General features: G+C 55.6%; 1 protein-coding gene across 1 annotated transcript; it reads left to right on the top strand.

Annotated features, from left to right (window-relative positions):
• Positions 1-886: 886 nt before the first annotated feature.
• On the top strand, positions 887-17,664 carry SDHB (succinate dehydrogenase complex iron sulfur subunit B). Its single transcript, XM_021549398.3, has 8 exons — positions 887-970; positions 3,774-3,901; positions 5,550-5,635; positions 9,796-9,932; positions 10,289-10,405; positions 12,852-12,953; positions 14,746-14,868; positions 17,314-17,664. Exons 1-8 carry the CDS (start codon positions 896-898, stop codon positions 17,389-17,391), a joined length of 846 nt encoding a protein of 281 aa, XP_021405073.1. The 5' UTR covers positions 887-895; the 3' UTR covers positions 17,392-17,664.
• Positions 17,665-24,841: the final 7,177 nt, after the last annotated feature.

Below are 24,841 nucleotides of genomic sequence, written 5' to 3'. Positions count from 1 at the left end.
GGAGTTTATTTTTTAGCAATGAGATACTTGCTTCGAGGAACACCTAAATCTTCCAAAGGAGAGGAATTTGTGGCTTCTTATCAGAAAAAACTAATTTCTTCAGGCCTTGCTCAGACTCAAAGACACCATGGGGATTAAAAGAATAGTTGACATACAACAGAGTTTCTTGTTTTAAATAGAATGTATGCATAACCATGAAGGATTATGAATATGCAACAAGTGTATTGGTTCAAGGGTCATTCCTTTGTTCACAAGTTATGCTTTTTGTGACTTAGTGTCCGAGACCATCCGGACATCTTTGCTTTTTGTTGTCTTGTAATTGTCCTAACTCTAAACCTTATTACTCTAATAGTATTATTATTTTTATAACCACTTTATTATTATTAAACTTTTAAAATTTTAAAAAGCAAGTGATTGGTGTTTTTTCACATTAACGGAGAGAAAAAGAAAGAAAATTTTCAATGTATTTTTTCTTTTCAAGGAGAGAAAAGGGGAATTAGGAAAGAAAAAGGGAAATAAGGAAAGAAAAAGGGGAATTTAGGCGTCCTGCCCCGCCACTCTGCCATGTCCCAGTTGTTGATGGTGACACACTTGTGCCTGTCCCCGAGTACCCTAAACACACAAAACGCCCTCAAAATGAAGCACCGCTGGCAGCAGCCTGGCTTGAGGTTGGGTATAAAGATGGAGAAAGCCCAAAAAAGCGCAAAGAAAAGCGCCCCAAATTCCAATTTGGGGAATTTCCCCCCTGAGGCGGGGGCGCAAAGCGCCACACCCAAGATGGCGGCCGCGCTGAGGGCGCCGCCACACCCGAAATGGCGGGCGCGCCTTCCCGCCAGCGCCGCGACATGGCGGCGGCGGCGGGGCGGGCCCGGCGGCGGAACTGCGCAGCGCCAAGATGGCGGCGGCCGCGGTCGGAGTCTCCTTGAGGAGCCGAGTGCCCGCGCGGCTGCTGCGGGCCGGGCCGCGGGCGGTGAGGGGCCAGGGCTGGCCGGGGAGGGAGGGGAAGGGCGGCAGAGGCGGCCGCGGGCTGCAGGGGTCCGGGGTGGGCGGGGAAGGGACGGGCGGTGAGGTGAGGGGGAGAGGGAGCGGTGGGGAGGGGGTGGGAGTGGAGGGAGGGGGTTGGAGTGGAGTGAGGGGTCTGGAATTGAGTGAGGGTCTGGAAATGAGTGTGGGGTCTGGAATTGGAGTGTGGGGTCTGGAATTGAGAGGGTTTGGAATTGAGGGAGGGTCTGGAATTGAGTGAGGGGTCTGGAATTGAGTGAGGGGTCTGGAATTGAGAGGGTCTGGAATTGAGTGAGGGGTCTGGAATTGAGTGTGGGGTCTGGAATTGAGAGGGTCTGGAATTGAGTGAGGGGTCTGGAAATGGAGTGTGGGGCCTGGAATTGGAGTGTGGGGCCTGGAATTGAGAGGGTTTGGAATTGAGTGAAGGGTTTGGAATTGAGTGTGGGGTCTGGAATTGAGTGAGGGTCTGGAATTGAGTGAGGGGTCTGGAATTGAGAGGGTCTGGAATTGAGTGAGGGGTCTGGAATTGAGTGTGGGGTCTGGAATTGAGAGGGTTTGGAATTGAGTGAGGGGTTTGGAATTGAGTGTGGGGTCTGGAATTGAGAGGGTTTGGAATTGAGGGAGGGTCTGGAATTGAGTGAGGGTCTGGAAATGGAGTGTGGGGACTGGAATTGAGAGGGTTTGGAATTGAGTGAGGGGTTTGGAATTGAGTGTGGGGTCTGGAATTGAGAGGGTTTGGAATTGAGTGAGGGGTTTGGAATTGAGTGTGGGGTCTGGAAATGGAGTGAGGGGTTTGGAATTGAGTGAGGGTCTGGAATTGAGTGAGGGGTCTGGAATTGAGAGGGTTTGGAATTGAGTGCGGGGTCTGGAATTGAGTTTGGGGTCTGGAATTGAGTGGTGGTCTGGAAATGGAGTGAGGGTCTGGAATTGAGTTTGGGGTCTGGAAATGGAGTGAGGGTTTGGAATTGAGTGAGGGGTCTGGAAATGGAGTGAGGGTTTGGAATTGAGTGAGGGGTTTGGAGTTGAGTGCGGGTCTGGAAATGAATTTGGGGTCTGGAATTGAGTGGGGGTCTGGGATTGGAGTGTGGGTCTGGAATTGGAGTGAGGGTTTGGAATGGAGTGCGGGTCTGCAAATTAATTTGGGGTCTGGTATTGGAGTGAGAGTCTGGAATTGGAGTGTGGGTCTGGAATTGGAGTGAGGGTCTGGAATTGGAGTAAGTAATGTATAAAAAACATGTACAGAAAGATATATATGTAAAATATAATTATTTTATTGTAATTCCTCATACAACACAATATACAAATACCTACAATTTATAATCACATTTTAAATACATGTAATTTATAAATATACATAGAATATATTAATTAATCCCATATAAATGGCATTGTGTACTTACATATACCTATATACGTGTATATATAAATACAAATAATTATTCTATGCAATATGTAATATACATTTTATAAATGAATAAAATATATATAGACTCTATAAAGATATAAACTATAAACTTAAACACAACCTATAAATAAATTAAACACGTAATTACATCATTATAATGACAGTCAGTAGAATACACTAATCCATACATGTAATTATAAACACATACATATAATTTATAAGTAAATACACAATGTAAAATGTGTTTGGTAATATATAGTGCAATATATAATATATAAATACAATATCATAATAATGTGAGTACATGCAGCATAGTGTGCACATCCATATCCACACGTAGTTCCAAACACATATATAATGTTTATATATAGAGGTGTGTGTAAACATATATGCAGTTATTATCTTTTTGTGTCTTCATATACACGTGTGTGTTTATATATTTAATATTTATCTCCTCCTGGATCCCTCCTGGTGGGATCCAAGGCTGTTTTTCCTGGGACCCAGGATGGGATCTGAGGCTGTTTTTCCCAGGATTTGAGGCTGTTTTTCCCTGGATCCAGGATGGGATCCGAGGCTCTTTTTCCCGGGATCCAGGATGGGATCTGAGGCTGTTTTTCCCTGGATCCAGGATGGGATCTGAGGCTGTTTTTCCCTGGATCCAGGATGGGATCCGAGGCTCTATTTCCTGGGACCCAGGATGGGATCTGAGGCTCTTTTTCCCGGGATCCAGGATGGGATCCGAGGCTCTTTTTCCTGGGATCCAGGATGGGATCTGAGGCTGTTTTTCCCTGGATCCAGGATGGGCTCTGAGGTCGTTTTTCCTGGGATCCAGGATGGGATCTGAGGCTGTTTTTCCCTGGATCCAGGATGGGATCTGAGGCTCTTTTTCCCTGGATCCAGGATGGGATCCGAGGCTCTTTTTCCCAGGATCCAGGGTGGGATCTGAGGCTCTTTTCCCTGGATCTGCAGCTGTTTTTCCCAGGATCCAGGATGGGATCTGAGGCTATTTTTCCCTGGATTTGAGGCTGTTTTTTCTGGATCCAGGATGGGATCTGAGACTGTTTTTCCCTGGATCTGAGGCTGTTTTTCCCAGGATCTGAAGCTGTTTTTCCCTGGACCCAGGGTGGGATCTGAGGCTGTATTTCCTGGGATCTGAGGCTGTTTTTCCCTGGATCTGAGGCTGTATCTTCTAGGATCTGAGGCTGTTTTTCCCTGGATCCAGGATGGGATCTGAGACTGTTTTTCCCTGGATGTGAGGCAGTTTTCCCCTGGATCTGAGGCTGTATTTCCTGGGATCTGAGGCTGTTTTTCCCAGGATCTGAGGCTGTTTTTCCCAGGATCTGAGGCTGTTTTTCCCTGGATCCAGGTGCTCCGGCAGGCCCAGACGGCAGCGGCGGCGGCGCCCCGGCTGAAGAAATTCGCCATCTACAGATGGGACCCCGACAAGGCCGGGGACAAACCCCGCATGCAGACCTACGAGGTGGACCTGAACAAGTGGGTGTCCCTTGGGAATGGGGCTGGGAGCAATCCCAGCTCCAGGGAAGGGGCTGCTCACCTCTGGCACAGAGCAGCTCGCTGTGGGCACAGCCACCGTGGGTGTCATCCCAGGAAAAAAGCAGATTTAAGCGGATTTTCCACAGGAAAAAGCAGATTTTACAGGCAGCATGGGTGTTATCCCAGGAAAAAGCAGATTTACCACATTTCTGGACCATCCCTGGGGTGGGTTAAAGAGGTGCTGGTGGCTTTAATGAACTTGATTTATTTGGGAATTTTGGGGGTTTGCCCAAGAAGAGAGGGAGAGCAGCTTTTCCCAAGGCCAGGTGGGAGCCTGGCAGGTGTCAGGAACAGTGATGGGGACAGGGTTTGACCTGAAAGAGGAGAGGTTTGGGTGGGATATTGGGAAGGAATTCTTCCCTGGCTGAGGTTCAGATGGGATACTGGGAAGGATTTCTTCCCCATGAGGCTGGCACAGAATTCCCAGAGAAGCTGTGGCTTCCACGATCCCTGGCAGTGTCCCAGGCCAGGCTGGATGGGGCTTGGAGCCAGCTGGGATAGAGGAAGGTGTCCCTGCCCCTGGGAATGGAATGAGAAGGTCCCTCCAGCCCAGCCTGGTCTGTGATTGTGTATTCCGGAAAGGAATTCCATGTGCAGCTCACAATTCCCAGGGAGAGTTGGTGGGAGCTCTATCCACCCTTCCCATGGTTTGTCCATGCCTGGCTGTGCTCTCCCAGAGCAGCTCCTGCTTCCCTGAGATCCTGGGAGGGGGCTCAGAAACTTCCCTGTGGATGCTGGGCCTGGATTTCCCTGACCTGCTCCAGAGGGATCCACCCCAAACCCTTCCAGGAGTTCCTCCAGAGGAATCCACCCCAAACTCTTCCAGGAGCTCCTCCAGAGGGATCCACCCCAAACCCTTCCAGGAGTTCCTCCAGAGGAATCCACCCCAAACTCTTCCAGGAGCTCCTCCAGAGGAATCCACCCCAAACTCTTCCAAGAGCTCCTCCAGAGGAATCCACCTCAAACCCTTCCAGGAGCTCCTCCATAGGGATCCACCCCAAACCCTTCCAGGAGTTCCTCCAGAGGAATCCCCACCCAAACCCTTCCCAAGGGATCCACCCCAAACCCTTCCCAAGGGCACCTCCAGAGGAATCCACCCCAGACCCTTCCAGGAGTTCCTCCAGAGGAATCCACCCCAAACCCTTCCCATGGGATCCACCCCAAACCCTTCCCATGGGATCCACCCCAAACCCTTCCAGGAGCTCCCACTCCCACCCAGCCCCTACTCAAGCCCCAGAGGAGGCACAGCTCAGTTTTTGGGGTGGCTTTGCCCCAGTGACCAATCCCTGGGTGTTGTCCTGGGTGTAAAATTACATAAATTGTCCCCGAGTGTTTGTCCCGTGTCGCTCGTGACTCACGAGGCCAGGCTGGGCTGTCTCAACCTGGCCCAGGGAGGGACAGGAGCCAGCACAGGAGTGTGACCCTGGGCTGCCCTGCTGCCCAGAGATCCCTGCGTGGGCCCTGGGGTGCACACAGAATTAGTGGGAATTGGTGAAAACCCTTCTAGGTGCTGCTGAGCGTGGGTGCAGGGGGCAAACCCTGCCCTGGGGGCTCTGCAGGGTCGGTGATTTTGGGGTTCCTGCCACAGGTGTGGGCCCATGGTGCTCGATGCCCTGATCAAGATCAAGAACGAGATGGATTCCACGCTGACCTTCCGCAGGTCCTGCAGGGAGGGTAAGGACAGCACATTCCCACCTGGAATGCCCTTGGGATGCTGTGTGTGCTGGCTGTGGGACCCAGAGAGCTCAGAGCAGCTCCTCTCCCACCCGTGGGGATAAAACACACGAGTGAACCAAGGAGTAAAACTCCTCAGAACCCTTCCCCTTCCGCTGTGGGGATAAAATACCCGAGTGAACCAAGGTGTAAAACTCCTCAGACTCTTTCTCTTCCACTGTGGGGATAAAACACCAAGGGGTCAAACTCCTCAGAGCCTCTCCTCTCCCACATCTGGGGATAAAACACCAAGGAGTAAAACTCCTCAGAACCCCTCTCCTATTACTTCTGGGGATAAAACACCCAAATGAACCAAGGAGTAAAACTCCTCAGACTCTTCCCTTCCATTGTGGGGATAAAACACCCAAGGGGTCACACTCCTCAGAACCCTTCATCTCCCACCCAGGGGGATAAAACACCCAAATGAACCAGGGAGTAAAACCGCTCAGAACCCCTCCTCTTCCACTGTGGGGATGAAATACCCAAGTGATCCAAGGTGAAACTCCTCAGAGCCCCTCTCCTCTCACTTCTGGGGATGAAACATCCAAATGAATCAGGGATTAAAACTCAGACTCTTCCCCTTTCACTGTGGGGATAAAACACCAAGGGGTCACACTCTTCAGATCCCCTCCTCTTCCACTCTGGGGATAAAACACCAGGGAGTAAAACTCAGAGCCCCTCTCCTCTCACTTTTGGGGATAAAACACCCAAATGAACCAAGGAGTAAAACTCCTCAGACTTTTCCCCTTCCACTGTCGGGATAAAACACCCGAGTGAACCAAGGAGTAAAACTCAGAACCTCTCTCCTCCACCCGTGGGGATAAAGCACCCAAATGAACCAGGGAGTAAAGCTGGAGTTGGTGCTCCCAGGGTGTAATGACACAGCTCTGAGCTGCCAGCTCCAGTAATTCCTTCCACAGCTCCCAGTTGTTCCAGTTTCTCTCCCAGTCTGGTTCCTGTGCTGCCTCCCTGTGCGTGGGGAGATCAGGGAGAGATTCCAGCGGCCAGGCTGAGAGGGCAGGGCTGGAGTGGGGACTGTGCCAGTGCTGCTGTGGGCATCAAACTGGGAGAACTGGGAGAGAGAGCACTCAGGATTTCGAGGAACAGCTCCAGGAATCTTCTCCTTGGCCCTTTGGCCGAGGGCAGGGGTGGATTGAGGAAAAGGGCACGGGTGATTTGGGGTTGTGGCTGCTCCCAAACCTGGTCTGGGGCTGCTGTCAGACTTCCCCTGGGAAAAACTCCTGAGTCACGGGTCACGCTGGGATGTGGGAGTGCATTCCTGGCTGGAATGACTCTGGATTCAGGGTTGTGCTGAGCTGTGGGATTGCATTCCTGGCTGGAATGACCCAGGATTAGGGTCCTGCTGGGCTGTGGGAGTGCATTCCTGGCTGGAATGATTCAGGATTAGGGTCCTGCTGGGCTGTGGGAGTGCATTCCTGGCTGGAGTGATTCAGGATTAGGGTCCTGCTGAGCTGTGGGATTGCATTCCTGGCTGGAATGATTCAGGATTAGGGTCCTGCTGAGCTGTGGGATTGCATTCCTGGCTGGAATGACTCAGGATGAATGAGGTGGGTCTGCAGGCAGGGGCAGTCTGAGGGCAGGCAGTGCCTGTGGATGTTTTGTCTGGGCTGTGAATGGAAAGCAGCACTCCCGAGACACCTTTTCCCCCTGGAATTCCACACGGAGTGGGGCTCCCAGACCGGCAGAACTTTGCCCTGAATATTCTCCCGGGTTTTCAGGCCGGGCTGGTTCCCCCCGTGCCACATTCCCGCTGCAGGCGCCTGCTCAGCCCCACCGCCCTCCCCAGCTGCCTGGAAAATGCTTGGGAGCCTTTCCGCAGTGGGAGGAAAACCTCGTGGCAGTGCAGGGGCTGGGACACCCTCAGAGGTGTCATTTCATCCCTTTGTTGGGCTATTTTTGTGCCCCTCCTGTCTGTTTTTGTGCTGCCTCCTGTCGCCTTTGGGAGGGCAGTTTGTGCCCTGGGAATGGGCACAAGGGGAGGGGGCTCCTGCTTTGGGGAATGGGGTTAAATTTCTGAATTTTGGGACGGTTTGGGCTGTTCTATTCCCCTTTTGTGAGGAGAGGCTGTGGGAGCTGGGCCTGTTTGTTCCAGAGGCTGAGAGGGGATCCTGTCAGTCCTTACAAATATTTCCAGGGAGTGTCAGGGGATGGTGCCAGACCCTTCCCAGTGGTGCCCAGAGACAGGGCAAGGAGCGGCAGCTACAAACTAAAACAAAAATTCCATTAAAACACAAAAATTCCAGCTGAACCTTTGGGAAAAAACAATTCTTTCCGTGGAGCAGAACTCCAGCTTTTAGAGGGGGAAAAAGGGTAGAGTGAGGTTTATGAGGATGTGTGAGGTTGCTGTCACTTGAATCCGTCCTGTCACCTCCAGGGGTGTGAGAGGAAGAGCGGTGTCAGCCTGGATTCCAGGTTTTAGGGAAAAAGGGGGGGATTAGCACCTCCTCTGACAGCTAATCCCATGAGTAGCAGCATATTTGTGGGTTTACTACAGCTTGGAGCCGTCCTGTGACCTCCCAGCGCAGAAAGGAAGGACAAAACCAGGCTGGCCTGGGGCTCTTAGGGGCAGAAAAGGTTGAGCAGTGCCCAGGGAGGTGCCAGATCTCCCTCTCTGGAGATTCCCAAACCTCCAGTGCCACCTTCTCCAGGGTTGGACTGGGTGATTCCCAGAGGTCCCTTCCATCCCTGCCAGCCCCGGGATTCTCTGGTTGAGGAGGCTGCAGAGGTTTCCCACGTTTTAATGCCATTTTTTGGTTGTGTTTTTTATTTTTTATTTATTTTACGCCCCTCTCGGCTCCCACCTCGTGCCCCAAGGCCAAGAGCGAGGCTGGATGTTCTCCCCTCCCTGGATCACACCCAAACCCCTCATTTGCTGCTGGGGAAGGAGCTGCCCCATGGAAAATTGGGTTTTGGTGCTAATGGAAGCAGCAGCTCCTGTGTTTGATCCTTGCTGAAGTTAAAAAATGTCCAGCCCCAGTGGCGAATTCTGGCCTTCTTCTCATCTGGGGCATCTGTGGGATGGATGAAGACCGTGGTGGAGCAGGAGGGTTTTTTTGGGGAGTCTGGTGGATTGAGAAGAGGTTTTTTGGGACCCTGGCAGGTTGGGAAGAGGTTTTCCAGGGCAGGTGAGGACACTGATAGAACAAGAGGGGATTTTTGGGATGGGTGAGGCTTCTGGAGGAGCAGGAAAAGGCTTTTCCAGAACTTGTGGCGAGGTTTTCTGGGATGGGTGAGCACCCTGGTGTGGTGAGAAGAGATTTTTTGGGATTTTTTTCTGAGGATCCCAGAAGGTTGGGAAGAGCCTTTCCAGGAGGTTTTCTGGGATGGGTGAGGATCCTGGTGGGTTGGGAAGGGGTTTTCCAAGACCTCATCAGGTTGGGACTAGGTTTTTTGGGATCCTGGTAGATTGGGAAGAGCCGAGTAGAGTTTCCCCAGTGTCAGAATCTGAGGTGTTGATGATTCTGAGGTTGTAGAAAGTCTCTGTCTGTCAGCCCCCTGCCAAAGCAGAAGCCATAATTGGTCTGTGCTGGTTTCCAGGTTGTTTATTCTGTTTATCTCTCACATGTTCTGCTGCCCTGCCCAGCTCTGTCCTGCAGGGCAGCGTGTGGGGCTCTGCCCTCAGTGGGATGTGACAAACATTAAATACCAGAAACTCCCTGGGCTGCATTTACAATAACGTGCCAATATCTGTCACCTACGTTGGACAGTGTGTCCCCAGCCTGAACCAACAGAAAAATGCCAACACCACAGTGAGACATGGAGGGCATGAAGAAGGAGAAAAAGGACAAGGCACACCCAAATTCCTCCAGCTTGTCCCCTTTGGACCCTAATCTAGAATCCTAAAATTTTACTTTTGCATCCGTGCCACACTTAATTATTACTGATATCAAACACTGAGAGCTGGTAATTCATCCAGTGAGATTGAAAACTCCTTTCCATGGACAGAGATCACAGCCAGTGTCTCTGGGGGCTCTGTCCAGGGGGTTCCTGACCCCTGCCAGGGTCCCAGGGCAGCCAGAGGGAAGCCCCAGGACATCCCAGGGGGATTTTTGGGGCCAGAAGGGAGAATCCCACGCTTGGCTCTGCTTTTCCCCGCTCAGGGATCTGCGGCTCCTGCGCCATGAACATCGCTGGTGGCAACACCCTGGCCTGCATCAAAAAAATCGACAGTGACCTCAGCAAAGTCACCAAAATCTACCCCCTGCCCCACATGTACGTGGTGAAGGATCTGGTTCCGGTGAGTGCAGGGCCAGGGGACACCCTGGGCTGGGACCAGGGTGTGGCAGCTGCCACCAGGGTCATGGTCATGGTCAGGGCTCACGAGTGCCTTGGGTGGGTCCCAGTGACTAAAGCTGTGCTGGCCCGGAATGTGGCAGGTCTGGGGAGGGAATGGCACCTCCTGCTCGGCTTTTCAGGTGTGAATTTGGGGTGAAGCTGTGCCAGGAGGGGATTTGGGTGGGATTTTGCAAAGAGGCTCTGCCCCTCAGGGTGGGGCCCCAGGGCTTGGACACCAGGGTGGGATTTGGGCTGGATCCAGCTGGGGACGTACCCTGATTCTCCTCATAACCAGATCCCTGTGCTTTCCTGCCCCAGGACCTGAGTAACTTCTACGCCCAGTACAAATCCATCCAGCCCTACCTGAAGAAGAAGGACGAGTCCCAGGAGGGCAAGCAGCAGTACCTGCAGTCCATAGAGGACCGCCAGAAACTGGTCACTGCAATTTCAGTGCTCACACCCCTCCCAGGGCAGCCCCGGGGTCACAGCTGAGCCCTTCCCAGTCCCACAGTGTGGGGCACGGCCCCACAGCTGGGGCTGCTGGCTCAGGGCAGGCAGCTGGGCTTGCCAGGGTGGGCTCTGATCCCATTCCCCCCACCCCATCCCATTCCCCTGTGGAATTCCTGCTGCTGGGAGCACTCCGCAGGTTCCAGGCTGGAGCATTCCAGTGGGGAGAGGGTGTCTGGCTGTGCTCGCAGCTGGCTGGGGGTTTGCAGCCTGGAAATCTCCTGGGAGAAGGCAGAGGGCAAGATTTGGGGTGTCTGTCTTGAGCAGGGGGGATTCTGAGGGCAGCTTCTTGAGGGTGGATGAGGAACAGCTCCTTACAAGGCTGGTGGTGTGGCCAAGGTTAGGGTGGGTTTCCGTGGCTGCCCCAGGGATTAGCAGCAGATCAGGAGGGGTTTTTCCCCTGAGCTGCCAGGATGGATCCAGCATTCCGGGATTCCAAGCTCAGCCTGTCCCTGCCCTGCTGTGGAGGAACCAAAATCTCCGTTTCGGGGAGGGAGAGGTGGATGTGAGCAGCAGGAAGGGAGGCTGAGCAAAGGGGATTCAGGGAAACGCTGCAGGTGTCCCCTGCAAGCTGACATCCCAGAATAGCCCCTGGTGTGACACCTGAGCAGCCCCAGGGCTGGACAGGCTGCAGGAATCTGTCCAGAGCCTGCAGTTTGTTCTCCTGCACCACTTCCAGCTTCTCTGATCCCCGTGAGCTCTGAAGGGACTTTCCCTGCCCTTGGAGTCTCCTCAGCCAGGTGGGAAGCAGGAAACCCAGAAGCCACACCTGAAAACGGCTCTCGATCCCTTTGCTGGGATTCCTCTCCCTTTGGGATCAGCCTGTGTGCAGGAGGAGCTTGGGTTTGGCTGAAGAATTCCTTTAAATCCTCGAGCGTTTGGAGTGGTGCAGTTAAAAATTGGATTTGGAGTGAGGAGAGGGAGCTCTTCCCAAAGGCTTGATTGGAGCTGCTGGGAGTTCTGGCACCAGGAATCTCCCTGAACTCAAACTTTTATCCCAGAATAACTTTCAGGAACGTGAATTAAGCCAGGCTGGGCTCTGTCTCTGTCCGGGAGAAGCTGCTGGGCCACGAGGAGGCTGGTGGGACCCTGAGCTCCTCAGTTTCCCAGGCAGGATGAGGAGTCAGCTCCTCATTCCAGCAGGAATGAGCAGAGCTGCCTGGATCACTTCCACGTAGGACTGAACTCCTCCTGTGTCTGGAGAGAAAGCTGCCCGTGAAAAGGGGGAATTGATCCAGGACCAGCCCCGTTCCCGTGCCAGGGGTGTCCTCAAGGACAGGCTGCACCCTGAGCTGCCCCGGGGCTGCCAGGCAGACTTTGCTCTCCCTTCCTGCTGAGCACACCCGGGATGGGCCACTGGGGACAAACCCCTGCCTGTCCTGGCTGGGACGGGCTGGGAGGAGGTGGGATGGAGGAGAGACGAGGTGGGATGGAGGAGAGCCGAGGTGGGATGGAGGAGAGACAAGGTGGGATGGAGGAGAGCCGAGGTGGGATGGAGGAGAGACAAGGTGGGATGGAGGAGAGACAAGGTGGGATGGAGGAGAGCCGAGGTGGGATGGAGAACCTTGGTGGAAGAGCAGGAGAACCCGAGGTGGAAGAGCAGGAGAACCAAGGTGGAGGTGCAGAAACCCAAGGTGGGATGGAGGAGAACTGAGGTGGGTTGGAGGAGAAGTGAGGTGGGAGAGCAGGTGAACCCCAAGTTGGGAGTACAGGAGAACCAAGGTGGGAGTGCAGGAACCCAAGGTGGGATGGAGAACCTGAGATGGGAGTGCAGGAGAACCCGAGGTGGGAGAGCAGGAGGACCAAGGTGGGAGTGCAGGACAACCTGATGCAGGGATGGAGGAGAACCAAGGTGGGAGAGCAGGAGAACCTGAGGTGGAAATGCAGGAGAACCTGAGGTGGGAGAACAGGAGAACCCAAGGTTGGGAGTGCAGGAGAATCTTAGTGGAAGAGCAGGAGAACCCAAGGTTGGAGAGCAGGAGAACCCAAGGTTGGGAGTGCAGGAGAACTGACATGGAAGAGCAGGAAAACCTGAGGTGGGAGAGCAGGAGAACCAAGGTGGGAGAGCAGGAGAACCTTGGCAGGAGTGCAGGAGAGCCTGAGGTGGGAGAGGAGAACCCAGCAGCTTCCCCTTCCCCTGCTGTCCCAGCTCCTGGTTCATTGTGTGGCTCCTGGACCCATGGAATACCCTGGGAGGGGAGGGGGCCACAGGGACCGTGAGGGGACCACAAGGACCACGGGGGCACCTCCTGAACCCCGTGCAGGAGGGTTGGGATCGTTCCCCACAGCCTGCCGTGGGAGCTGCTCCGTGGGGCCAGGGCTGGATCCACAGTGTCACCAGCCCTCAGTGACAGCCGTGTCCCCTCCCTCGCAGGACGGGCTCTACGAGTGCATCCTGTGCGCCTGCTGCAGCACCAGCTGTCCCAGCTACTGGTGGAACGGGGACAAGTACCTGGGCCCCGCCGTGCTCATGCAGGTGAGGACGGAGCCTTTGTCACCTGGGTGGTGTCACCTGGCCGGTGTCACCTGGCCAGTGTCACCTGGCCAATGTCACCTGGGCAGTGTCAATGCCCAGAGCTGGGGCCAGGCAGGGTTCAGAGAACAAAGTGGGTGTCCATTGAAAACCTTCCATGAACACACCTTGGGCAGTCAGGAGCCTCCGAGGTTGCACCCAAAACGGACGATGGGTGCGAGTTTTTCAGGCAATTATGAATTTTTAACCCCATTTAGCTATCAGGGGTTAATGCTTCAATTCCAGCTTTGGGTAATGAAGTCATTGACCCCCAGTTTGCTGCCCCACAGCTGATTTTGTTTGTACTTTTCAGTGCCTGAGGCTGGGGGTGGCTCTGAGTTTCAGAATAAGAAAAATTGCTGTGTGTGCCCCGAGTGGGGGAGCAGCAGCTGCGGGGCTGGGTGGGGTTCAGAGTTGGGCACCAATGCAGAGCAGGACTTGAAAACACAAAATACAAAATATAAAATGCTCAGGCAGCGGGGGCACCCGGCCTGGCCCGGCGCTCCTGGGCGGGTGCTGCTGTGGGATCCCCGGCTGGTGCCAGCAGTGTCCTTGTCCCAGCTGTGTCCCACCACTGTCCCTGTCCCCAGCAGTGTCCCTGTCCCAGCAGTGTCCCAGCACTGTCCCAGCACTGTCCCTGTCCCCAGCACTGTCCCTGTCCCCAGCAGTGTCCCAGCACTGTCCCTGTCCCAGCAGTGTCCCAGTCCCAGCAGTGTTCCAGCAGTGTCCCAGCAGTGTCCCAGCACTGTCCCAGTCCCAGCAGTGTCCCTGTCCCAGTCACTGTCCCCAGCACTGTCCCTGTCCCAGTAGTGTCCCTGTTCCCCAGCAGTGTCCCAGCAGTTTCCCTGTCCCAGTCACTGTCCCCAGCAGTGTCCCTGTCCCAGCAGTGTCCCTGTCCCAGCAGTGTCCCAGCAGTGTCCCAGTCCCAGCAGTGTCCTTGTCCCCAGCAGTGTCCCTGTCCCAGCAGTGTCCCAGCAGTGTCCCAGTCCCAGCAGTGTCCTTGTCCCCAGCAGTGTCCCAGCACTGTCCCTGTCCCAGCAGTGTCCCAGCAGTGTCCCTGTCCCCAGCAGTGTCCCTGTCCCCAGCAGTGTCCCTGTCCCAGCAGTGTCCCAGCAGTGTCCCTGTCCCCAGCAGTGTCCCTGTCCCCAGCAGTGTCCCAGCAGTGTCCCTGTCCCCAGAAGAGTGTCCCTGTCCCCAGCAGTGTCCCTGTCCCCAGCAGTGTCCCTGTCCCCAGCAGTGTCCCAGTCCCAGCAGTGTCCCTGTCCCCAGCAGTGTCCTTGTCCCCAGCAGTGTCCCAGCAGTGTCCCTGTCCCAGCACTGTCCCTGTCCCCAGCAGTGTCCCAGTACCAGCACTGTCCCTGTCCCCAGCAGTGTCCCTGTCCCCAGCACTGTCCCAGCACTGTCCCAGTCCCAGCAGTGTCCCAGTCCCAGCAGTGTCCCTGTCTCCAGCAGTGTCCCTGTCCCAGCAGTGTCCCAGCAGTGTCCCTGTCCCAGCAGTGTCCCTGTCCCAGCAGTGTCCTTGTCCCCAGCAGTGTCCTTGTCCCCAGCAGTGTCCCTGTCCCCAGCAGTGTCCCTGTTCCCCAGCAGTGTCCCTGTTCCCCAGCAGTGTCCCAGCAGTGTCCCTGTCCCCAACAGTGTCCCAGCAGTGTCCCTGTCTCCAGCAGTGTCCCTGTTCCCCAGCAGTGTCCCAGCAGTGTCCCTGTCCCCAGCAGTGTCCCTGTCCCCAGCAGTGTCCCAGCAGTGTCCCTGTCCCCAGGCCTACCGCTGGATGATCGACTCCCGGGATGAGTTCACGGAGGAGCGGCTGGCGCAGCTGCAGGATCCCTTCTCGCTGTACCGCTGCCACACCATCATGAACTGCACCCGCACCTGCCCCAAGGTACCGGGACATGAGGGGACACGGGGGGACACGGGGGACACGGGGGGACATGGGGGACACGGGGGACACAGGGCATACGGGGACACGGGGAACATGGGGCATGGGGGGACATGGGACATGGGGGGACATGGGGGACACGGGACATGGGGGGACACAGGGCATACAGGGACACGGGGAACATGGGGCACAGGGGGGACATGGGGCATGGGGGGACATGGGGGACATGGAACAAGGGGGACACAGGGACATGGGGGAACATGGGACATGGAGGGACACGGGAGACATGGGGGGACATGGGGACACGGGACATGGGGGACAGGGGGGCACAGGGGGACATGGGGGGACATGGGGCATGGGGGGGACATGGGACACGGGGGCGTGGGGGGACAAGGGAGGGGACACGGGGCACATGGGACGGGGGGACATAGGACACGGGACACGGGGGGACATGGGGGGACAGGTGGGGACATGGGGCACACGGGCGGACATGGGGCACAGGGGGACATGGGGCATGGGGGGACATGGGGCACAGAGGCACATGGGGCACAGGGGGACATGGGGGGACACGGGGGGACATGGGACATGGGGCATGGGGGGACATGGAGCATGGGGGGGACATGGGACACGGGGGCGTGGGGGGACAAGGGAGGGGACACGGGGCACGTGGGACGGGGGGACATGGGACACGGGGGGACATGGGGGGACAGATGGGGACATGGGGCACACGGGTGGACATGGGGCATGGGGGGACATGGGGCACAGAGGCACATGGGGCACATGGGGGGACACGGGGGGACATGGGACATGGGGGCATGGGGGGACATGGAGCATGGGGGGACACGGGGGGACATAGGACATGGGGGCATGGGGGGACAAGGGAGGACACAGGGGACATGGGGCACATGGGACATGGGGGGACATGGAACATGGGGCACAGGGGGACATGGCAGGAGCAACCAGGTCACGGTAGCAGTGCCAGCCCTGCCGTGGCACCAGGACGTGGCACTGCCAGGGATGCAGGGCAGGCCCAGCCTCTCTGGGAATTCCACCCCTCACAGGGAAGGATTTACCCCAAAATCCCACCCGAACCTCCCCTGTGTCAGTTCCAGCCGTGTCCCCCTGTGCTGTCACTGCCTGTCCCCATCCCTCCTCCTCCCAGGCTGCCACAGGGAGGTTCCCCATCCCTATTCCATGTTTTTTCTGGAATTCCTGCTGGTTTCCATAGGAAAAGATCCTTCTAGGCCTCAGTTTCCCCAAACTTGCCCCATTCTGCTGAAACCTGGGGACACCTGGAGCTCCCCGGTGCTGGGATCAGCTTTTCCTCCTCTGAGCCCAGGATTTGGGAGCAGCTCCAGGGAATTTTGGGGCTTTTCCTGTGGAGATTTCCCAGTGCGGCCTCGCTGCTCCAGCCCACAGCTCCCACCATCCCACAGCCCCGCAGCCAGGCTGTTCCCAGGCTGCCCCTGGAGATCCAGAAAAACCTGGAATTGTGTCCTGGATCTCCCTTTGATCCCCATCCAAGCCCAGCTCCCAAAGGGAGGGTTTGGCTCCAGGGGCAGGAGGGGAGCTCCAGCTCCGCGTCCTGCTCCGGGCTGGGCCGCTCTTCCCGGGGAAACTGAGGCAGGGAGGGGGCAGAGCTGCACCTGAACCCCCTGGAATTCCCAGTCTGCCCCCACAGTGAGCCCCTGGAATTCCCAGTCTGCCCCCAGAGTGAGGCTGGAGCCCCTGGAATTCCCAGTCTGGCTCCAAAGTGAGGCTGGACCCTCTGGAATTCCCAGTCTGGCCCCAAAGTGAGGCTGGAGCCTCTGGAATTCCCAATCTGGCACGAAATTTAGGCTGGAGCCTCTGGAATTCCCAATCTGGCCCCAAAGTGAGGCTGGAGCCTCTGGAATTCCCAATCTGGCCCCAAAGTGAGGCCGGACCCTCTGGAATTCCCAATCTGTCCCCAAAGTGAGGCCGGACCCTCTGGAATTCCCAGTCTGGCTCCAAAGTGAGGCCGGACCCTCTGGAATTCCTAATCTGACCCCAGAGTGAGGCCAGAGCCTCTGGAATTCCCAATCTGACCCCAGAGTGAGGCCAGAGCCTCTGGAATTCCCAGTCTGACCGCATAGCAGCAGATTTGGGATTTTATTACAGCTGTGACCTCCATGGGTTTGAAAGGAAGGAGAGTATCAGCTGAATTCCAGGTTTTAGGAGGAAAAATGTGGAATAGCAGCAGATTTGGGATTTTATTACAGCTGTGACCTCCCAGAGTTTGAAAGGGAGGAGAATATCAGCTGAATTCCAGGTTTTAGGAGGAAAAATGTGGAATAGCAGCAGATGTGGGAGTTTATTAGAGCTGGGATGAGGAGGAGGGGGGGAGGGGATGCAGAGGGAGGGGAAGGGGAGGAGGGAGGGGAGGGAGCAGCTCGGGCCCCCCCGGGCTCTGAGCAGCCTCTCCCGCAGGGGCTGAACCCCGGCAAAGCCATCGCCGAGATCAAGAAGATGATGGCGACCTACAAGCAGAGAGCAGCGACTGCCTGAGGGCTGAGTGACCCTGGAGTAAGCCTGGAGTAACCCTGGAGTGACCCAGAGTGACTTGGAGTGACCCAGACTGACCCTGGAGTAACTCAGAGTGACCCAGAGTGACCCTGGAGTGACCCAGAGTGACCCTTGAGTAACTCAGAATGACCCAGAGTGACCCTGGAGTAACGCTGGAGTGACCCAGAGTGACCCTGGAGTAACTCAGAGTGACCCAGAGTAACCCTGGAGTGACCCAGAGTGACCCTGGAGTAACTCAGAATGACCTGGAGTGACCCTGGAGTAACCCTGGAGTGACCTAGAGTGACCCTGGAGTAACCCTGGAGTGACCCAGAGTGACCCTGGAGTGACCCAGAGTGACCCTGGAGTAACTCAGAGTGACCCAGAGTAACCCTGGAGTGACCCAGAGTGACCCTGGAGTAACTCAGAGTGACCTGGAGTAACTCAGAGTGACCCAGAGTGACCCTGGAGTGACCCAGAGTAACCCTGGAGTAACTCAGAGTGACCCAGAGTAACCCTGGAGTGACCCAGAGTGACCCTGGAGTAACTCAGAGTGACCCAGAGTGACCTGGAGTGACCCAGAGTGACTTGGAGTGACCCAGAGTGACCCTTGAGTAACTCAGAATGACCCAGAGTGACCCTGGAGTAACGCTGGAGTGACCCAGAGTAACCCTGGAGTAACTCAGAGTGACCCAGAGTAACCCTGGAGTGACCCAGAGTGACCCTGGAGTAACCCTGGAGTGACCTAGAGTGACCCTGGAGTGACCCAGAGTGACCCTTGAGTAACTCAGAGTGACCTGGAGTAACTCAGAGTGACCCAGAGTAACCCTGGAGTGACCCAGAGTAACCCTGGAGTAACTCAGAGTGACCCTTGAGTAACTCAGAGTGACCTGGAGTAACCCTGGAGTGACCCAGAGTAACCCTGGAGTGACCCAGAGTGACCCTGGAGTAACTCAGAGTGACCCAGAGTGACCCTGGAGTAACCCTGGAGTAACTCAGAGTGACCCAGAGTGACCCCAGCTCCAGCCAGGCATTCCCTCCAATAAAGGCTGTAAAGAACAGCTCGGGCTCCACCCTTTATTATACATTTATTTTATTTTTATTTCTTTTTCATTTCTTTATTCAATCCCTCCATGGAGCGTTTTGCCGTCCCGCAGCTCTCGGGGCTGCGAGGCTCTGGAAATCCTGGGATCAGCTGGGAAAAGGGAACGGAGCAGGGATCCTGAGCCTGAAATCCCAAAACTCAGCGTTTGGAGCTCCTGGGTGCAGATCCACCAGCAGCGAGGTGTCCTCTCCCGCTCCTCTTTTCTCCAAAAAAAGTGAATTTTTTACCTCCAGATCCAACAGGAGTGAGGTGTCCTCTCCCACCCTGTGGGACCCTGGTGTGTATTCCTGATTTCTACTCCAAATCTTGAGAAAACTGGGGTTTTTAAGGGTGGCTCTTCCTCTTTTCCCCCCAAAAAAATCATTTTTTACCTTCAGATCCATGAGAAACGAGGTGTCCTCTCCCACCCCATGGGACCCTGGTTTCTATTCCTGAGTTTCTGCTCCAGATCCTGAGAAAATTTGGATTTTTAGGGGTGCCTCTTCCTCTTTTTCCCAAAAAAAAAAGCATTTTTTACCTTCAGATCCACCAGGAACGAGGTGTCCTCTCCCACCCCGTGGGACCCTGGTGTGTATTCCTGATTTCTACTCCAAATCCTAAGAAAATGGGATTTTTTTTTAGGGGTGAATCCTTCTCTTTTCTCTGATATTTTTACCTCCGGATCCCTGTTCCACCAGAAACGAGGTGTCCTCTCCCACCCCGTAGGATCCTGATTTCTATTCCTGATTTCTACTCCAAATCCTGAGAAAATTGGGGTTTTTAGGGGTGGCTCTTCCTTTTTTCTCCAAAGAAAATGCATTTTTTACATCCAGATCCACCAGGAACAAGGTGTCCTCTCCCACCCTGTGGGACCCTGGTGTGTATTCCTGATTTCTACTACAAATCCCAGGAAAATGAGATTTTTTAAGGGTGAATCTACCTTTTTTCCCAGTTTTCTTTGACCTGCAGCTTTCTCCGGTTTGGTGCGTCTGAAGCCGCTCCAGCTTTGCAGTGTCACACCCGAATTTTGGGGTGTCACACCCAAATTTTGGGGTGTCACACCCTAATTTTGGGGTGTCACACCCTGGTTTTGGGGTGTCACACCCTAATTTTGGGGTGTCACAGCCTGGTTTTGGGGTGTCACACCTAGTTTTGGGGTGCAGACTCCAATTCCCAGCATCCCCCAGGGTGTCACTCCCAATTTTCGGGTGTCACACCCTGATTTTGGGGTGACACACCTGGTTTTGGAGTGCAGACTCCAATTCCCAGCATCCCCCGGGGTGTCACACCCAATTTTCGGGTGTCACACCCTGATTTTGGGGTGCAGATTCCCAATTCCCAGCATCCCCTGGGGTGTCACACCCAATTTTGGGGTGCGGACTCCAACTCCCGGCATCCCCCGCGGTGCCGTATCCGGTTTGGGGCGCGGACTCCAACTCCCGGCATCCCCCGCGGTGCCGTACCGGGGTTTGGGGCGCGGACTCCAACTCCCGGCATCCCCCGCGGTGCCGTACCGGGGTTTGGGGCGCGGACTCCAACTCCCGGCATGCCCCGCCGCTCCGGGCCCGCCCCTTCCGGCGGCGCGCGGGGCCGCGGGGCCGCGCCATGAGTTCAGGTCAGGAACCGGCACCGGGATCAGGAATGGGACCGGGAATGGGACCGGGACCGGGAATGGGATCGGGGTCGGGATCAGGGACGGGATCCCCTGAGCGCCCGGAGCCTCTCGGAGCCCAAAAGCGCCGCCGGGGGCTCCCGGGGCCGCTCCAGCGCAGCGCGGGGGGGGCGGGACCGGTGCGGCTCCGGTCCCATTTATTCCCATTTATCCCCGTTTATTCCCCTTTATCCCCGTTTATTCCCGTTTATTCCCATTTATCCACATTTTTTCCCATGTATTCCCATTTATTCCCATTTACCCCCATGTATCCTCATTTATTCCCGTTTATTCCCTTTTATCCCTGTTTATCCCCATTTATTCCAGTTTATCCCCATTTATTCCCATGTATCCCCATTTATTCCCGTTCGTCCCCATGTATCCCCATTCATTCCCATTCATTCCCATCGATTTCACTGTATTATTTTGCCTTCTAAACTTTTGCTTCCTAAATGTGCCTTATTATGCTTTATTTTTTTTTTAATTTTGCTTTATTCTCTTGCCATTTTTTTAAGTGTTGCATTTACAATTTGCTTTGTTATTTTGCTTTAATTTTCTTTATTATTCCGCTTTATTTGACTTCATTTAATTTTATTTTGCTTTTTGCTTCCTTATTTCGCTTTCTTTTGTGGCTCGCTTTCTTACTTTCACTTTTTTATTTTACATTTGGCATCGTCATTTTGCTGTAGCTTTGTTTCCTAACTTTGTTTTTTCTGCTTTTTAATTGCACTTTATTTTGCTTTTTTCCTTTGCTTTGACAGTTTTTTCACTTCATTCCTCTGTATTTTTTTCCTTTATTTTGATTTCTTTTCATTTTTCTTCTTTTTTTACCCCAATTCATTTTGCTTTTTCTCTTTTGCTTTATTTCACTTTTTATGTTCCATTTCACTTTTATTTCACTCCATTTTGCTTTTTTATTTTGTTCCGTTTCTCTTCTATGTCTCTTTATTGGGCTCCACTTCCCTTTTTTATTTTGCTTCGCTTCCCTTTATATTTCACTTCATTTCCCTTTTTTTATTTTGCTTCATTTCCCGTTTTTCTCCCACTTTCTTCCCCGTTTTCCCGGCCCCTCTCCCATCCTGGCTCCTCCTGGCTCTGCATCCCTCAGGAATTCCGGCCCACGGATGTGAGGGGCAGGAATTGTGGGGAGGGCTGTGGGCTGCTCCGAACCCCAAATTCCCCAAACCCCAAAACCTGCAAAACCCTCAAACCCAAATCCCCCAAATCCCCCAAACCCCAAATGCCCAAATCCCCCAAATCCCCTAAACCCCAAACCCCATAAACCCCCAAAACCCAAAACTCTCAAACCCCAAACCCTTCCAAATCCCCCAAACCCTCCAAACCCCAAACTCTCCCAATTCCCCAAACCCCAAATTCTCCAAACCCCAAACTCTCCCAATTCCCCAAACCCCAAATTCTCCAAACCCTCTAAACCCCAAACTCTCCAAACCCCAAACTCTCTAAACCCCAACCTGCCCCAAACCCCAAATTCTCCAGTCCCCAAACTCCCCAATCCCCAAACTCTCCAAACCCCCAAGCTCTCCCAATCCTCCAAGCCCCAAACTCTCCAAACCCCAAACTCTCCAAACCCCAAACTCTCCAAACCCCCCAAACCCCAAAGTCTCCCAATCCTCCAAGCCCCAAACTCTCCAAACCCCAAACCCCCCAAACCCCAAACTCTCCAAACCCCAAACTCTCCAAGCCCCAAACTCTCCAAACCCCAAACTCTCCAAACCCCAAACTCTCCAAACCCCCCAAACTTTCCAAACCCCCCAAACTCCAAAACCCCCAAACTTTCCCAATCCCCCAAGCCCCAAACTCTCCAAACCCCCCAAACTCCAAACCCCCAAACCCCAAACTCTCCAAACCCCCCAAACTCCAAAACCCCCAAACCCCAAACTTTCCCAATCCCCCAAGCCCCAAATTCTCCAAACCCCCCAAACCCCACAGCGGGATCCCCCTGGCCCCCCAGAGCTGCTTCCCGCGGGTGGATCCCACCCAGAATTTGGGAACGCTCCCGTCCCTCTCCCACGGGGATGCTGGAGAACGGGGTTGGGGTTTGGGGTCGGGAAGGACCCGTCACCCTCAGATCCCATCCCGGAGCTGTCCCGGGGATTTTTCATGGATGAAGGACGGAACGTGGTGCTGGGTGGGAAAAGGGCACCCGGGGCTCCGGATCCTTCCAGGGCTCCCGGCCGGGATTCCCGTTCCCGGGAAGGCGGGAGCGGCGCTGCCGAGGGACCTTTCCCCTTTCCTCCAGGAAGGGCAGTGGGGCATGGGGGACACCCCTGGGTGCTCCAGAGCTTCTGTCCCTGTGGGATCCCGCTCGGATCCCCTGGGATCCCCCTCGCCCCGATCCCGATCCGCAGCCCAGCAGCGCTCGGGGGGTCAAAGCTCCCCCTTTTTCCCCGAGTTCCGAATTCAGGGGGTTGCAGGAGATGTTCCCACGCCGGTTCCTCACTTCCCGAGGGGAATGCCGGCAGCGCGGCTCCTCTTCCTGAGCCCTCATTGACCAGGAAATGTGGGATTGGGAAGCGAGGCCCCTCTCATCCCGCGGTGTTCCCAAGCCATGATGTTCCTGGCACTTCCCTCCCGGCTGGCAGCGGGGTTGGGGTGCCAGGGAGGATGCCCCTGTGCCCGAAGGGTTGGAATGCCGGGATGTCACCGGCACACGGCGCAGCCAGCGCTGCCCCGCTCCTCGCCGGGGACCTCTCCCAAAATCCCAAACCACAACTGCCGCGGGCAGACCACTGCTGGGGATTCCCGGGAATTCGTTCCTCGGCTGTCTCAAGGGTTTGATGCCCAAGCGTGGATTTGCCAGAACTGCGGAGTCCAAATCCCGGTTTTCCACGTCCCCACCTTGGATCAGGCCCTTCTCAGCCTTTGTTCCTCCAGCCTTGGGCCATTTTTCCAGGAGAACCTGACCGCCCGGTCGGACACGTTTGGTCCAGCGGCGCGGGATCGGGATCCGTGTGTGGGATCCACGGGAAGGGCAGAGTGTCCCTGTCCTGCTGGGATCAGTTCTCTGGGATCCATGGAAGGACAGAGTGTCCCTGTCCCACTGGGATCAGTTCTGTGGGATCCATGGATGGATGGATGATGGATGGATGATGGATGGATGGATGGATGGATGAATGGATGGATGGATGGATGGATGGATGGATGGATGGATGGATGATGGATGGATGATGGATGGATGATGGATGGATGATGGATGAATGGATGGATGGATGGATGGATGGATGGATGATGGATGGATGATGGATGGATGGATGATGGATGGATGATGGATGGATGGATGGATGATGGATGGATGGATGGATGGATGGATGGATGATGGATGGATGGATGATGGATGGATGGATGGATGGATGGATGGATGATGGATGGATGATGGATGGATGGATGGATGGATGGATGATGGATGGATGGATGGATGATGGATGGATGGATGGATGGATGGATGGATGATGGATGGATGGATGATGGATGGATGGATGGATGGATGGATAAAGGCATGGATGAAGGCATGGATCCATGGATGGACAGACAGACGGGTGGTGCTGCCCAAGGACTGTCCAGGCACTCCCAGCTGACCCCAGCCAGGTGTTGGATCCCGATCCAAGATCTTGGATCCCTTCTGGCTCTGCGCTGCAGTCCCAGGGTTCACCCCGCCTGCCGGGATGTGCAGTGCCTGTGGGGACATCCAGAGCAGCCTCTTCCCAAATTTCCGCCAGAAGGGACAGGGCAGGGCCTGCACTCGGAGCCAGGCCGCTGCCCGCAATTCCAGCTGGGATTTTGGCCGTGTACATCCTTCCTCAGCGCGGGATCTTGGCTCCCCCCTTCCCCGGGGCCGGTGCATCCCGAGCCTTTCCCGGGATTCCAGCCTCTCCTGGCGCTTTTCCTCCTGCTAATCCCGGTTTTAGTGGCGGAGGGGGAAGCAGAGAGCGGAGCTCTTGCAGGGCTCGGGGGAATTCCCGGGATCCGCGGGCGGGGAGGGCCCATCCAGGAGCCCCCGCGCCGTGTTTGCCGACGAGGAGCGGCCTCGGGGCTGGGGCTCCGCTCCGGATCCGCCCGGCGCGGCCGCGGGGATGGCGGCGCTGCCGGTCCCGGCCCGGCCGACCCCACCTTTCCCGACCCCATCCCGGCCGATCCCAGCCCTACCGATCCCATCCGGACCGACCCCACCTTTCCCGACCCCATCCGGACCGACCCCACCTTTCCCGACCCCATCCCGGCCGATCCCACCTTTCCCGACCCCATCCTGACCGATCCCAGCCCGACCGATCCCAACCCGACCGATCCCATCCCGGCCGATCCCATCCCGACCGACCCCACCTTTCCCGATCCCATCCTGACCGATCCCATCCTGACCGATCCCAGCCCGACCGATCCCATCCGGACCGACCCCACCTTTCCCGACCCCATCCTGGCCGATCCCATCCCGACCGATCCCATCCTGACCGATCCCAGCCCGACCGATCCCATCCGGACCGACCCCACCTTTCCCGACCCCATCCCGGCCGATCCCACCTTTCCCGACCCCATCCCGGCCGATCCCATCCGGACCGACCCCACCTTTCCCGACCCCATCCCGGCCGATCCCAGCCCGACCGATCCCATCCCGACCGATCCCATCCCGGCCGATCCCATCCCGACTGATCCCATCCTAACTGTTCCCACCTTTCCCGGCCGATCCCACCTTTCCCGACCCCAGC

The sequence above is a fragment of the Lonchura striata genome, chromosome 24, assembly GCF_046129695.1.
Source record: "Lonchura striata isolate bLonStr1 chromosome 24, bLonStr1.mat, whole genome shotgun sequence".
Lineage (NCBI taxonomy): Eukaryota > Metazoa > Chordata > Aves > Passeriformes > Estrildidae > Lonchura > Lonchura striata.
The sequence above is the reverse complement of the archived record's forward strand: the minus strand, read 5'-3'. Positions and strand labels throughout refer to the sequence as shown.